Here is a 15,100-nt window from a genome sequence, read left to right on the forward strand (position 1 = left end):
GGGGGAGGCGGGGCCTGGGCAGCTTACCTCAGAAAAGGCGGGCCTAGAAGAGGCGGGGCCTGAGCAGCTCACCTCAGAATGAGGTGGCCAGGGAGAGGTGGAGCCTGGGCAGGCAGGCGCTAAGGAGCTGGGAGGAGGGGCCTGAGGACGCCGCATCTAGAAGGCGCGCTCTGGGAAGGCGCGCTGCAGGGGAGGCGCGCTCAGAGGAGGCGCTGTGGGAGGAGGCGCTAAGTACCGCAGAGAAGGCACGCTAGGATGGGCGGGGCAGGCCTGAGACTGGCTGCTACAGGGCTGCAGAGTATCTGCACGCCCCCCCAGAATCCCCCCTCCCAAACTCCTCCCACCAGCCACCAAAGCCAGATTCATTTCATGCAGCAAGAGCAATCCACAGATCCAATCCCCCCGCCATACTCAGCAAACCCACAGTTTCCACAAACTGTTGCTGGACGCTGATTCGCGCCACCACAACTACACCGCCACTTCAATCAAGCACAACCAGGCAGGCAGCCTGCTCTGCCTTCACCAAAAGATTCCTGTTTCCACTCGAATCAGCGCCCCTCCACTCCACTGCTATAGCGGGAATGGTATGGGCAGAATGTTAAACACTAATTTTTGCCCAGGGCTCCATTTTGTCTACCAGCACCATCATGCAGAGAACCGTCCTGCAGAAAAATAGAGTGGGAGCCATTCCAAAAGGTGAAAGGGTGGGGTCCTGCTCCAAGAAAACAGAGGAATTTTACTTCGCAGCTCATGTCCCACTACGGCTGCTTTATTTGTAGCGCAAACAGTCTGCAGCTCCCGTACCTCTGTAGCTCTTACCACTTTGTAGTGCATTTTAGGTTTGAATTGTTCCGCAGCTCATGTACCTCTGCAGTTCATGTGCCTCGGAGCGCAATGAAGCGCTATCATCGGGCTGGCTAATCGCATCGTTTTTGTAGCGTTTTTGTAGTGCTACTCTTCTGCAGCTCAGATTTTGCAGCGCGTGTAAAGCGCAATTCAGTTTTCTGTCTGCAGCTCCTATATTGCTGCTCCTCGTTCGGGATTGTAGCGCCACTGAAGCGCCCATCCATCAGTTTGTGGCACATAAAGCGCCCATCAGTTCCTAGCGCAATGAAGCGCCAGTTGTAGCGCCCATCAGTTTGTCGCCCGCGTGAAGCGTGCTTGTAGCGCATCTGAAGCGCCAGTTTTGTAGCGCATTTGAAGCGCTTATCAGTTTGTAAAGCATGGCACTTGGTAGCGCATTTGAAGAGCAAATTGCAAATCTATCTGTAGCTCCTGACCGTCTGCAGCTCATCACTGTCCGCAGCTCATCTCTCTCTACAGCCCATATCTGGACTTGGTCCTGGAAACCCAAGCCTTGAAGGCTTGTTTTCCCCATTTGTTTTAGGGTACAGCCAGTGAAGGCGTGACAAGGTTTGCGTGGAGACATTCTGGGGTACTACTCCATCTCCCGCAGCTCCCGATAAGCACGGGGAATGAACGTGATCTTTAAAAAAAAACGTCCTCACCGCATACTCACCACGCGAGGACTCCTCTGCGAAGGCAGGAAGGATGGGGTCCCACACCTGAGCCAGGCGCGGTCTCCACTGGGTGCTCCGCAGCCCGGAGTGGCTCCGGACGACAGCCCGCTCAGTGGACCTTTCGCCAGGCTTGGTGGACCTTCTCCGCTGTTCTCCTCAGGGCGCAGTCAGGTTTCTTCGACACACGCCAACCGAAGTTGAAGCGCGTGTACCAAGAGCGCAGACTGCGAGCCTTATATAGGTTGCACCGAGGAGGGGGGCGCCAAATCCCAGCGTGCTCCGCGGGCTAGGGGGTGGAGGGGGTGCGGGGGATGGGGGATGGGGGTGGGGGCGGTGGCTACACTACAGTGGCCCGCCGCTAGAGGGAGTACGGGATTACCGAGGGGGTGCGGGATGCTGATGCTGAACTGGCCAAGCTGGGAGGGAAGAAGAAAGGGAGGGGAGGGGAGAATCGAGGACGGACGGCCTAGCCAGGCCAAGAATGCAATTGCCCCGGTGGTGGGAGCTGGGAGACCCCTGTGCTTGGACGGGACAGGGTCGGGGGACACGCAGGATGAGCCCCGCGACCACTGGCACATTCTTGCTGACAGGTTAGTGGCCTGCGCGCGACGTGGAAGTCCCGGGGCCAACAGGCCGCCGCCTCCCCCTCCCCCGCTCGGGTTCCGGGCGCCTGGGCGCGCCCTTTGGGCGCCAGCCGCTCTTTCTGTCCCGGACCCCACCGTACCCCTCTTTCAGTACACCCTGTACCCCACTTTCCCGGCCCAGCTTCTCTCTTCCCAGGCTTGACCCCTGGCCTTTTTTCCTCTCCGCGCCCCCGCGGGCCCCTCCCTGCTCTGCGGGCGCAGAAATTCCATCTCCAATTCCTGTTCCCAACATCCCCCTCCCCGCCCAGCCCCAGGGTAGTCCTCTCCCGATCCCTGCAGCAAAGAGCTGGGGGTCGTTGCCTGTTTTTCTGGGGGGGCCGTTTCCCCGCGATTGGGCTCTGCGGCCGGGATGCGAGCCAAAGGAAATGGGTATCAAGCTGCGTCCCCGCTACACAAACACATCTTTTCTCCTTTTCTTGATCATGATAGAGAACACAAAAATTTGACATTTAAAACACCGAATTTCCCCCTCTTGCTAAGTCCATTTCTCGGTGGCGGAAATCTCGGTTTTCTTCGGTTTTACGGAGCAGGGAAGCGGAATCCTGAAATGCTGGGAACTACACAGGGCGTTCAGGTCAGGGTTAACGCCGGCTGGAGGCCAGAGATGCTGCCGCACCAAGTGCGCTATTTCCAGAAACCAAAACCAATTTAAAACAGCTGTGGATGCTTCCAATGTGTTTGGCGGGCTTCGGAGGCTCCCAGCTACGGACTTTTGGTGGCGATTACGAGGTTTACAAAGAGATCTTGCTTCCCCTGCAAGGTTACATTTTCCTAAATCTTGTAGGGTGAATGAATGCGTTTAGTCACGGCAACCGCACGTTTAATCCTTTCCAGCGGGTTGCCGAGATTCGGCCACAAATATTTGCGTGCATTTGTACTATCAACATATATATTTTATATGTTGATAGTCAAGGAAAATTGCAGTGGCTGATAAGACGCTAAAGTACTGATGAGGAAGGATGCTAAATAAAATCTTAACGCAGGTTCCCATCTAAGCGCCTCAGTGTTAGGCGCTTGGGAAACTGACAATTTGTTGATGATCTTAGTAAAACAAATTTAAGTTAAAAGGGAAAACCAAATTGTCTACAGCTGAGTTAGGTTTCTGAAACACAGATGAAACTCTTTCGTATTTGAAGAGCAAAATTGAGCACATTTTAGTAACATTGCTACGGATTATTTTATACTTGGAGGATCAATAAGAATTTGACTTATTGTCCTAACAACGTTGCAGACACCACACTTTAAAAGCGAGCCTTTCTAGGAATAAACAAAACTGTAGCCCATTTCCTGAGATTTTACTTTTCATTAGAGATAAAATATCCACTATCCGGAATATGAATGAATGAAATGCAGCTTTTTAACAAAGACATTTTCGTAGGAAGTTGGGTGAACCCAATTACACTTTTTAGAAGTGCCTTTTAATTTAATCTTTAGGATGTTCACTCTCTTCTGCAAGATAGAATAATTCCAGGATTTCTTATGCTTGGTAGAGTACTGTTCTGATGACCGCTGTCAAATTCTTAGCAGTTTTATTTGTTTAAATTCGAAAGTTACTTCACCTAGTTAACTGAGACATTATTTTTCTAAAAATTGAGATTTAAAACCAGTATAGATGAAAAGTAGGAAAAATTAAAGTTCAAAACTCCATCTTAAGACTTTAAAAGTTTGAACAAGTTCGAACCAATTTGATTTTTTCTTTTCAAAATGTTAACCAAGACTTTTTAAAAAAACGTAATTAGTACTTTACTATAATAAAAGTAATTTCAGGTCATTGTACAAAATTCAGGAGAGAAAACCTTAGAAAACTCTAAAGAAGAAAAGGTCACCTGTAACCTCTTCACCCTGCAATAACACCAGTAAACATTATAGAGTCTGCTTTTTCAGACGTTCTCTATGCATATATAGGTATCTATACCGTAAATATTTTTCATAGGATTGCAGATACTTTCTAAATGTTAAAAAGAAGATCAAATTAATTCTTTTCGATTATTTTCTTTCCAAAGAGCCTTTAAATGTTAAATAACATTAAGTTTGCAGAGCTTTCTTTCAAGGAAATAATATTAACTAACTTTTTAATTAAAATTTTAAATGAACAACGTTAGTACATAAATATTTAAAACCAGAAAACTGAGAAGAATTTTCTCTGGTCTCACTGTTTCTAACATATTATAGTTTTTTTATTCTTCTACATATGAAAATATTTTCACTTTGCTTAGAAATAGAATTTTCTAAGGGAAAAAACAGCATCAATAAATAAGTGATTTAGATAAAATCTTTTTGGTATCCAAAAAACAAAACAATATTAAAAATAAAACAGAAAGATAACATTAATAGAGCAATACTTTAGGCAACATTTTTGTGTTGTCTAGAACAACAAAAACTTTCAAAACCAAAAATAAAATAAAATTAATAGATAAGAACTTTAAACATATTTTGGATATTTAATATCTACGTGAATTTTGGATTTTCTCAGATATTTATTCCTGGTGTTGACTATTTCTGCCCATTTTGCACAGGGTTGCATATACAGCAAAGAGGAGTTAATGCATATTATTTATTTTATCAAATAATACCTGGGCTTTGTATTTAGACATTTTATCTATTTTTATGAGAGTTTGCTGTAGATCTATGAAGCTGTTGATTTAACACCTATATTTAACTTCTAGTAGGGTAAGAAAATTGTATTTCAAAACAAAGTGGGATTTTCACTTGTTAGATAATAACTAGACTTTCTCTTTGGATATTTTACTCATTTAATGAAAATTTGCCATGTATTTATAAAGCTGTTGAATTTACCTTATGTATTTAGCTTAAGTTCTAGGGTTTTAGAAAAACTATTTCAAAACCAACTGGAATTTTCACTCGTGAAAGAGTAATTGCACTTTTTCTGTTTGGACATTTTACCCCTTTTTAATGACAATTTGCTATAGATCTGTGAATCTGCTGACTTATCACATGTATTTGGCTTAATTTCTAATATGATAGAGAAAATATATTTCTAAGCGAAGTTAAATTTTTCAGTTGTCAAATAATAACTGGACTTTCTATTTGGACAACTTATTCATTTTTAATGACAATTGCTATGGATTTACGAACCTGCTGACTTACCACCTGTATTTGGCTTAAGTTCTAGTATGGTAGGGAAAATTTATTTCTAAGCAAAGTAGAATTTCCAGTTGTCAAAGAGTAAGTGGACTTTGTATTGAACATTTTATCCATTTTTACAACAGTTTGCCATAAATCTAAAAGCTGTTGATTTGCTTCTTGTATTTTACTTAACCTATAGTATGGTGGACAAATTGCATTTCTAAGCAAAGTGGCATTTTCACTTGTCTCACAGACATTGAAAATAAGGGATAGCACCAGAAAAAACTGGTTAGAGACAACTTCAAAGAAATAAAGATAACATGTATCCAGTTTCCAACACTAGTTTTCCACTGGTGAAAATCATGCAGTACACAAAATATGGAAGCAGTGAAGAAATCCTGACTTGTTAAAACAAATTCCCAAGTCAAATATTCAGATTGTTTCTTATTCTAATAAGTGCAGTATTTATAGATCACATTGTCTCCAAAATACCCACCCACCTTCTTCCTTTTTCTTTTTTGCTAATTTTCCATACTCTACCCGAATCCTTTCCTTAAAATTCACCCTTCCATATTCTCTAAACACCTAAATGCATATTCTAACACTTATTTCCTACCCGCGGTGTAAAGAAATGACTCTAGGGGAATTGATGATATGGGTTTATGTGTTCGTTAGAAATTCTTGGGCTGGAGGGGAGATCGCTTTTACACTTCACTCCATTTTAGTCCAGAGCTTCACAGAAATGTCAATATGATGACTGTTTTCTTTCTATCCCTCTCAACCTCCCCAGCAGAGTCAGACAGACAGACAGACAGACATATGTGAGGGGCATACATAGACTAACACACACTCTATTTAGGCTTTTTCTAAACTTCAGAATCCAGTTCTTCAGTCTGTTATCTCCCTGATTTCCAGAAATATTAAGCCTAAAGTAGCAGTACAAGAAACAAACAACCAAAAAAAAAAAAAAAAATGAAGAAGAAAAAGCCAATGTTTCTAGTTATCAACAAGTCTTTTCCAATGAATGTTTCTGATTCAAGTTTTCATGTTGATAGGATCAGATAGAGTCTCAATGCTCTTAAATGCTGTTTCACATGGATTGCTTCCAAGCCAAATTCTCTCTTCATAATTCCCAGTGTTTTAAATTTTGTACACAATGTAACCATATTAAAGACAGTATTAAGTAAAAAACAAACCTCCAGTTTCCACAGCATGACACTGGAACAACCATTTCCATTGATGTTGTATCCCTTCTAGTCTTTGTTCTGTATACATAAATATTTTTATATAATTACAATTTTAATATGTATAGATTTCTTACACTTTGTTTTGAAAGGTAAGTTAATCCTGCTTTCTGCAAAGCATTTGTCAAGGATACAGGATGTTCTTGTGTATGAGGTGGTGTGCAGATTAATTAGCAGTATTGCTGTGTGAGCGGGAGGCAGACTGAACCAGCACCGGCGAGGTGTATGTGTTCTTGGGTTTGGTTCAGGGTATTATCCCTGGTTAAGGATCATAAGCCTTTGCCCTGAGTTTTCTCTTCCTCAGCGTTTGTATGAATGAGTTTGATGAAGATCTAGGAGGCTTGCTTTAAAATCCAAGGATGAATTGAAAAGGGATAGCTGTTAGAAATTGATAACAATTTAGAGTTAACATGGTTTTTAAGTTGGCTGCAATGCTGTGCTGAAAGCAAAGAATATTTTATAGTAGTAAATGCATCGTAATTTATTGGTATGAAAGTATGGAAATGACTTTGTATGCTGACAGTTCTTTAGGAAAATGAAGGTTAATATGAACCAGTGGCATGATGTGGTTGCAAAAGAAAAAGAATTAGTTAGCTTCTGGTAGTAGTATAGTGTCCATATGTCACAAACATTAATAGTACCATGCTCTAATCAACCACACCTGTAGTACTGTGTCCATTTCTGGCTGTCACATTTAAAGAGAGATTTTGACAAATTAGACCACTTCCAGAGCAGTCGATGGGGATGTTGAAGGGTCTGGCAATCCTGTCATGGGAGGTATCTTCACAGGATCTGGAAGTGTTTAACTTGATAAGACGAAACAGTCAACATGAACTCTCTGATGTTTGCTTCGGAAAGTAGAACTAGCATTGGTGGGTTAAAGGTACAGATAGATTTCAACATGAGGCCTTCCTAACATTGCAACTCAACAAAACAATCAACTTTATTTATTCTGTTCTTTAAATATCAGAAATATTCACCTTTCTTGCAATAAATATTTAACTTGAAGGCCATGATAACATTTTAGTGTAGACCTGAAAGATATTTGTGATGAGAACATTTTATTTTTTCTGATAAACTGTCTAAATAGCCCTGTGTGTTGCAAGTTCATTTCTTCTAGCTTGAAAATAGCTGCAACAGGGTAATTTAACACACACCCTGCTATCTCTCCCATTCTATTTCAAACATGAAAACCTGAGAAGAAAATGAAAGATTCCTTTTCCCCCTGCAAAGTGTCTTAACTTGCTTAATTTGCTTCCTAGAATTACTCTTTCCTGGAATTTCTTGCTCTGTCCGAGCAGGCTACTGGGGCTGAGTGACCGTGGATGCTGAGGGTACCTAGGGCTAGAGGGGGCAGGCTGGCTGCTGGGGCTCAGCTGCCACTTCTCCAGAGGGAAATAGGGTCCGTTCTGCAACCTCCCCTCCCTTGTGATATATCTCCCTACAAAATTTAACAGTTAAAATTTTTAGCTTTTACATAGCAAAATAAAATATTTTTATCAAATGTTTTTAACTTCTGTCCGTTTCAGGTTAGCCTGGTTTCTGCCTGGCTTAAGGGCACATTCTTAGTATCTCAAACATGTCTTGAGGCAGATTTTTCTTTCCTGTATGGTGATCTGCCTATTGATTGTTTATTTTGGTTACTATATCAAACTTTGAAAATACGATTTCTTAAAATGAATTTGTGGAGTACATAAGACTTCCTTACAGGACCCCTTTTGTGAGTAGTTTTGGATTCACAGAAGCTATTTTTATACCCTGGAGTTTCTAGTTCATGCATATTAAGAAGTCCAAAGAGAGAGGTGAAGGAATGATAGAAAAATTCTTCTGTCATATTTTCTAACTTTTCCCTGCAGCTTTCACTTCTGCCTCACACTTAGAACTTTCTCCTCCACTCCAGTTGTTAGGTCAGAAATGCAGTCACTTTCACTCTGACTGTATGAAGTATATTTCTAATGTTGAACAACTTTCTCTTTTCCTTATTCTCTCTTTTATAAAAGGGCCTTGTGCACTTTTGTGGGATTGTAATAGTGCAAACAGCAATTTGCAATGGCTTGCATCCCTGTTGTTGAAGATGCCACGGGCGTTCTTGGGCTGAGTTCATATTTCCAAGACAGAAAAGCTCAAAGATGAGTTTCTGGCTTGTCAACGCTCAGCTGGTCTACAGGCGGCTACTTGTAATTCCTTGAATGCAGTGCTTGCTGGCTCTGGCTCCGGCTCCCCTGCTTTGGAAGTAATAATCCCGTGTTTACATTTTAAAATTTAAAGACGTTACCTTAGGAAATAAATAGGTAGCCTCGAAACATTAGTTGCTGGCATGATTATTGTTATATTCTTGGAAACAATATGTTAGTAAAAGCTACAGTGCTGTTTTCTTCTTTGGTCACTCTTTGGTAGAATTTTTTCTTTTTTTGTATCTTCATCTAAGAGTTTTTATGCAATGTTTATGCAATAGCAGTTTAAGTGGATTTTATTATTTAAAAACCTCTCGTGTTTAGCACATTTCACTTTGTATTTAATTGTCTTAGACTAATCAATTTTTTGGAATGGATCTTTGGCATCCTGTACCACGGGAATCGCCACGGCATCTGTTGTGACATGTACGCAGACTTTCTTTTCTGATAAATGAAGCCGCTCATTTAAAAAATGTATAGGAGTTAGGCAGTCTGGTATAAATTCTTTCCCATTCTTTAGCTTTTCACTCATTTGTCTGGTCACCACTTGGATTATTATGGAGATTTGGGGTTCAGTGCAAATTTGAAAGAAGGGATCACAGTAATTTTCTTACAGCAGTTAAAGTGGAATATTTGTTACCTATTTCTTCAGCAGTATGCATAGAAGGATAGTTGCTCTTTTACCCTGGAAAGCAAAATAAGAGAAAAAATAGCACTGAGGTTTTTTATTTCTCCTTCTTAGCAAATTCATGTTTCTTGCTGTGCAGTAAAATGACATTGGCTTTTCTCTTCTATGAAATAGTTAATCAGTGTAGCACTTTTAACATCTTTCATTTTCTGTAGTTACAGGATTGATTCTCATGAAATACCAGTACTGCAGAAGTAGAAACAGAACAGATTACTACACGTGCTTATCAGAATTTGAAATGTACATTATTTTTTGTCTAACCATTTTACTGCTAGAAGTCTAGCTTACAGATATAATGGTGAAGGTGCTCAAAGATACAGATAAGGATTTTTATTATAGTATTGATAATCATAATGAAAAAAACTAGAAAAAATCCTGGTTATCTTTACTAATTCGTAATTCTTTTTTTTTTTTTTGAGACAGTTTTGTCCTTGTTACCCAGGCTGGAGTACAATGATGTGGTCTTGGCTCACTGCAACCTCCGCCTCCCGGGTTCAAGCGATTCTCCTTCCTCAGCCTTTCAAGTAGCTGGGATTACAGGCACCCGCCACCAGGTCCAGCTAATTTTTTGTATTTTTAGTAGAGACAGGGTTTCACCATGTTGGCCAGGCTGGTCTTGAACTCCTGACCTCAGGTGATCCTCCCACCTTGGCCTCCCAAAGTGTTGGGATTACAGTTGTGAGCCACCACACCTGGCCAGTAATTCCTTTATTCATTAATTTTTTTGAGTGTTGACTAGTTTTGAGACCCCATGCTGGATGCTGGGGAATACACAGCTCAGCTATTGTGGAACTTTTTACACTAGTGGGGTTGACAAAGAACAGGGATTTTTTTTTCAAGATTATTTGATTAATCAAACATTTACACATATAAATGTGCCCTTAAAACTATGGTAAGTGCTACAAACATGACTAGAACTTGTAAGTAGAGGATTTGCCCAGATAAGGGGTTTAAGGAAGGCTTTTCCAAGGAAGCACTCAGATCTTAAGGATGAGTAAATATTAGTAAGGAAGGACGGTATATTTGAGGTAAAAGGAAGACCTCTGTAGAGGCCCTGGGGCAGGTTTAATATGGTAAACAGAAAGTGCTAAAAGACGTATGGTGGAGTTGGAACAGAAAGAGAAGGGTGAGCACAATGTTAAATGAGGCTAGTGAGATCAAGGAACAAATTTTGCAGAACCTGGTAGACAGCCTTAAAGGGTTTAATCTTTATACTAAGAGCAATGGGAAAATCTTTGCAGGGATTTAACCAGGACATGATCAGATCTGCATTTCAAAAAGAGCACTTTAGCTGTTTGTGAGGAAAAGGTTGGAGGGGTCAGAAGAGCTAGTTGTAGACTAGTTAGGCTGCTTTAGTAATTGAAGATAGAGATGATGGCCTTGTGGGCTAGGGTGGTGATGGGGAGATGAAGATAGGAGAAATATTTTAGGGGGTAAAAAACAACAGGAGTGAGTGTTGCATTGAATTTGGTGCTAAGTTTGTCAGGAGAAGATTGCAAGGATGATTTCCAGATTTCTGTCATCTACGTGAGGACAGATGGTGGTTCCACACACAGGATGAAGAAGGCTCGAATAGGATCAGTTTTTAAGGGAAAGATTATGGGTCCTAGTTTGGACAAGCTTAGTTTGAGGTGATGATAAATAAATTATGATTGAGACACATAGCAGAAAACAATGTAGCCTTAAAATGTGCTATCATGTAAACATGTTCAAGATATATTCTAAGTGAAAAAATGTGATCGTATTATGCAAAAAAGAGCATGGTATGTGTTTTGTGTGTACACACATAGAATATGGAAAGATGCCAAGACGATTAAGAGTAGATACGCTAGGCAGTGACATTGGTGGGATGGCAACAGGGATATGAGAGAGAACGTTTATATTTTGTATCTTCCTGGTTATACTATTGGAATGTATCATAGTACAATGAGAATGTATGGATTTTTATAATTAAGAAAATTAATAACAATTTAAAGCAAACATCCAATATGAGAATATTTCTTCTTTAGAGGTTACTTAGTTGGAAAGATCATGTGAGTGTTGTTGTATTTTTTATTGTGAACAGAAATTTTTCCTGCAGCTTTATATCCCTAACCCAACAGCTCCTGCACTTGGCTTTTTAATCCTTTTCCACTAGATTGCACTATTACACTAGATTTTACATTGCCTTTATACTGTTTTTTATATTTATTCTGTTTTTCACTAATTGTATTATTTTCACAATAGTCCAACATTGTGCAAATAAGGACATTAAATTGTAATGGTGCATGTAACTGTTGCTTATATGCATTGTTTTTGTTAAAGTTCCCACTGGTGTTCCTGTTTCATCTGAGATATAGTACTGTTCCCATGAGTGGAAACCCAAACTTATCTTCTCTGGCTAGTTGAGCAAAGGAGCAGAAAATACCAAGAGAAGTGAAGAACTTTCCCTTCTCCATTAACTATTCTGTCAAACCAACACTTCTTATATTGAACGTTTAACTTTCCACTCAATTTTGATATTGTGGTTAATGCAGTTGAGTCTTGCTCACACATAACTTTTTGCTTTTGTTGCATTGTTTCCTCTAAATAAATATCTAAAAGCTTATGAGAGTCAGAATATAAATATCAATGTAATTCATATCTTATTACATCAGGCTTCCCTCAAAAGGGTTAAACTGCAGCCCTCAACTTGGCTGAGTGCAGAGAATGAGGACTGGCTGAGTTGCCATCCTTTTAGCCCTTGGGCAACCATGTAGTAGAGTTTGGTATGACTATCGCCTCCTCTGAGTAGCCTCTACTGTTGACTCTATAATATATTTCTATAGAATATCATTTTTCACATGTGTCATGATTGTGGAAAAAGTGAGAGTGCTGTATTATTATATAATGCCACCTGTAGTGATGATAGTTTTTTTTTTTTCATTTGAAGATGTATTTTTAAAAATGATTGTATTTAAGGAAATCCAACATTTTCTTCATAATAGATGAAGAGTAAATGTAATAATAGTTTTTATTTTGGGGGGACATCATTATATGCTAGACATTCTTCTAAAGTTCTTAAATATATTATGTCATTTAATACTCAACAGTTTGTCGCTGATAGGGGTACTATTCTATTCCAGATGAGGCGCAGAGACATTGAGTAACTTGTCCAATGGACAAAAATTAGGATTTGAACCCAGATACTCTGTCTGTAAACATTGATGTTAAACACGACCTTTCTGCACTACAGTTTTATTTCACTCTAAAGTCTCTTATATCTAATTTTTTAGCTTCTTTTGGCATTCTTCATTTAAAACCTTGCTGTAACATTTCTTTTTTATTTCACTCTAAAGTCTCTTATATCTAATTTTTTAGCTGCTTTTGGCATTCTTCATTTAAAGCCTTGCTGTGACATTTCTTTTAGGATTATCTTTTCCCAGCTCCTTTCAGAGGTTGGGGTAGACAGTCCTCCTCAGTAAAGCCATTTTTTTTCCTCATAGGTTCCAAAACTTAAAGCTTTCTTCTTTCAACAAATTGTTTTTGTTCTTGTTTTGGTGCCCATAGTACATGAGATTAATTTCCACTGCACAGCAATAGCATAGTAATGGTGATGGGAACTTTGGTTTTCTATATGAAAAAATATATATAAATAAAAATGTGTATATATCATTTTGTGTAAGTACATTCTATGATTGCACAACAACAAAATCACCTAACAATGCATTTCTCAAAAAGTATCACCATTATTAAGCAATGCATGACTGTATTTGGGGATAGTATTGATGTGTTCATGACATAGACTTTGCAGTCAGCCACGAAATGGGTTCAAAATTCAACTCTGCCACTTAGTAAACATAAGACCTGGGGTAAGTTAACATAATTTTCTTAAACTTGGTAGTCTCATTGTAAAATAGAGTGAATGCTACCTACTTCACATAGTCATTGTAAGGATTACATTAGTTAATATATATACAACCGTTAGTGTAGTATCCAGCACTTAGTATTTAAGACATTGTAGCTAAAGAAGAGAAGTAATAGTGAACTTACACTTTTTAGAGAGAAAAATATAAAAACAATGTTTCGATGTAAGAAACAATTTTAAAAGAAATAAGGAGAATTACATAAAAGAAGGGAAGAGAAAAATGTAGAGGGTCAGGGAGCAACATAGCAACTTGGATGGGGATGGTAAGAGAAGGAAAGGGATGCAGGACACGTGAGCTATATAACTAACTTCTGAAAACAAAGTCTTCCATCCCCCTTACAGTGGAATATGAAAGAGACAGATGAAGTAGTGGACAGAGAAAGACTTGACAGTTTGGTTTTAAGGTGAGTATGATAATCAGATTAAATTTCATTTGGCATATCCTGCTGTTTACTTGGACAGTGATGTCTGAATAAGTTATTATTTATTATTTCCATTCCTTGATATTCTGATTAGCTCATCAGCAATCAGTCACTATTCACAGCTCTTCAATTACTTTTATTAAATAGCAATCCTCTCCTCCCCCAGTCAGCAAATTATTCAGGTTTGGGTAACAGTAATATCTCTTCAGAGATTGTTTGCCCCAGGCCAGATGAAATGTAGTCATGCTGCTAGAAGACTCAAAATGAATCATGGAATCTTAAGACAAACTTTAACTGTCATATGGTTTCTAAGGAAGGTGAAGGCATGCCAGCCACCTTTGGATTAATTTAGGCTTTGATGATTTCAAAGGGGGAACATTGAAAATATGATTAAATTATGTACAGTGATATCCTGGCTAATTGTGTGAATGCCTTCTTAGCTTGGGCCTATGTAAATGCAAGATACATATGATTCTTTGTTTCTGTGTTTATGAACCAGAGTAAAACTCACACCCAGATGTAATTGTAATGTAGATTACCATGAACCTGGTGAGCACAGTGGTGTTCTCTTCCTTTTAGGATTCCTGAGGATAGTCCAGTGTCTTTGGAGGAAGTTCAAGAACCGGTCTGTACAAGTCTGACACATCTTTACACATTAGATTTAATCTTGAAAAGTTGTAGGTAGGATAAATATTTTAAATACTGAGTCATATTTTTCCATCCCAGAGAAATTCATTCTCACATTAAGAAATGCATTGGTCCTTTTCTAATGAAAATTAAACTTTAAAATACTAGCCTTTTTCAATGAGTACTCTGTACTTGTCAATGTACAGAATATAATACTTTTCTATACAAGAAGTTAGTCAAGTGGATCCATGATATTGGACACACAATTAAAAATAAATAGTTATTTCCCTATTATTAAAGTTTCTCCCTCAATATGTGGGACTTGGTTTAAGCACATCATTCGTGGCATCGTGTCTTGCCTTTAGTGATACTGCTTGGGGAGTAGAGCCATAAAACATTATCCTTTTATTGAGATTTATTGGACTTCAGTCTTCTGTGGTGAAAGTAGGACTTCATATGGATCAATACAAACTTTTAAAAAATGAATGTGCTCAAAAGCAGTGCTGGCCTTGAAATAGAGCAACGTCTGTGTGTTGTGTTTAAACTATTCTACCCTGCCTCTCTGTTTAAACAGTTGAGACACCAATTCAGTTTGCTTTTTGAATCCTGTAAAAGCCGACTAGGCTGCCCTTATACAGGACCTGGAAAATATGAGCAATGATGCATTGATTCACTAGCCAAGGACATGTAGTGGTGTTAATTCTTATGCTGGGTTAGTTGGATTCTAAAAGCAAGGGTGTAAGAAAAAATTCCATAGACCTACAGTTATCCTAGTTAATCCTTTAAATCACCCATAAGGTATAATATG

At 39.3% G+C, this 15,100-nt stretch overlaps 1 protein-coding gene across 4 annotated transcripts in view; it reads left to right on the plus strand.

Annotated features, from left to right (window-relative positions):
• Positions 1-1,890: 1,890 nt before the first annotated feature.
• The window catches only part of SGCE (sarcoglycan epsilon), a 71,449-nt gene continuing 58,239 nt past the window's right edge, over positions 1,891-15,100 (plus strand). For 2 of the 4 annotated variants that reach the window (XM_023226657.3, XM_023226659.3), the window contains exon 1: positions 1,940-2,110. In XM_023226657.3, coding sequence (XP_023082425.2) covers positions 2,002-2,110 — 109 coding nt within the window. In that variant the 5' untranslated portion in view covers positions 1,940-2,001. Of the gene's footprint in view, positions 2,111-13,585; positions 13,648-15,100 lie in introns of all 4 variants that reach the window. The other 2 variants (XM_023226660.3, XM_023226658.3) reach the window with 2 other exon arrangements.

The sequence above is a fragment of the Piliocolobus tephrosceles genome, chromosome 8 (assembly GCF_002776525.5).
Source record: "Piliocolobus tephrosceles isolate RC106 chromosome 8, ASM277652v3, whole genome shotgun sequence".
In the NCBI taxonomy this organism is placed as follows: Eukaryota; Metazoa; Chordata; class Mammalia; order Primates; family Cercopithecidae; genus Piliocolobus; species Piliocolobus tephrosceles.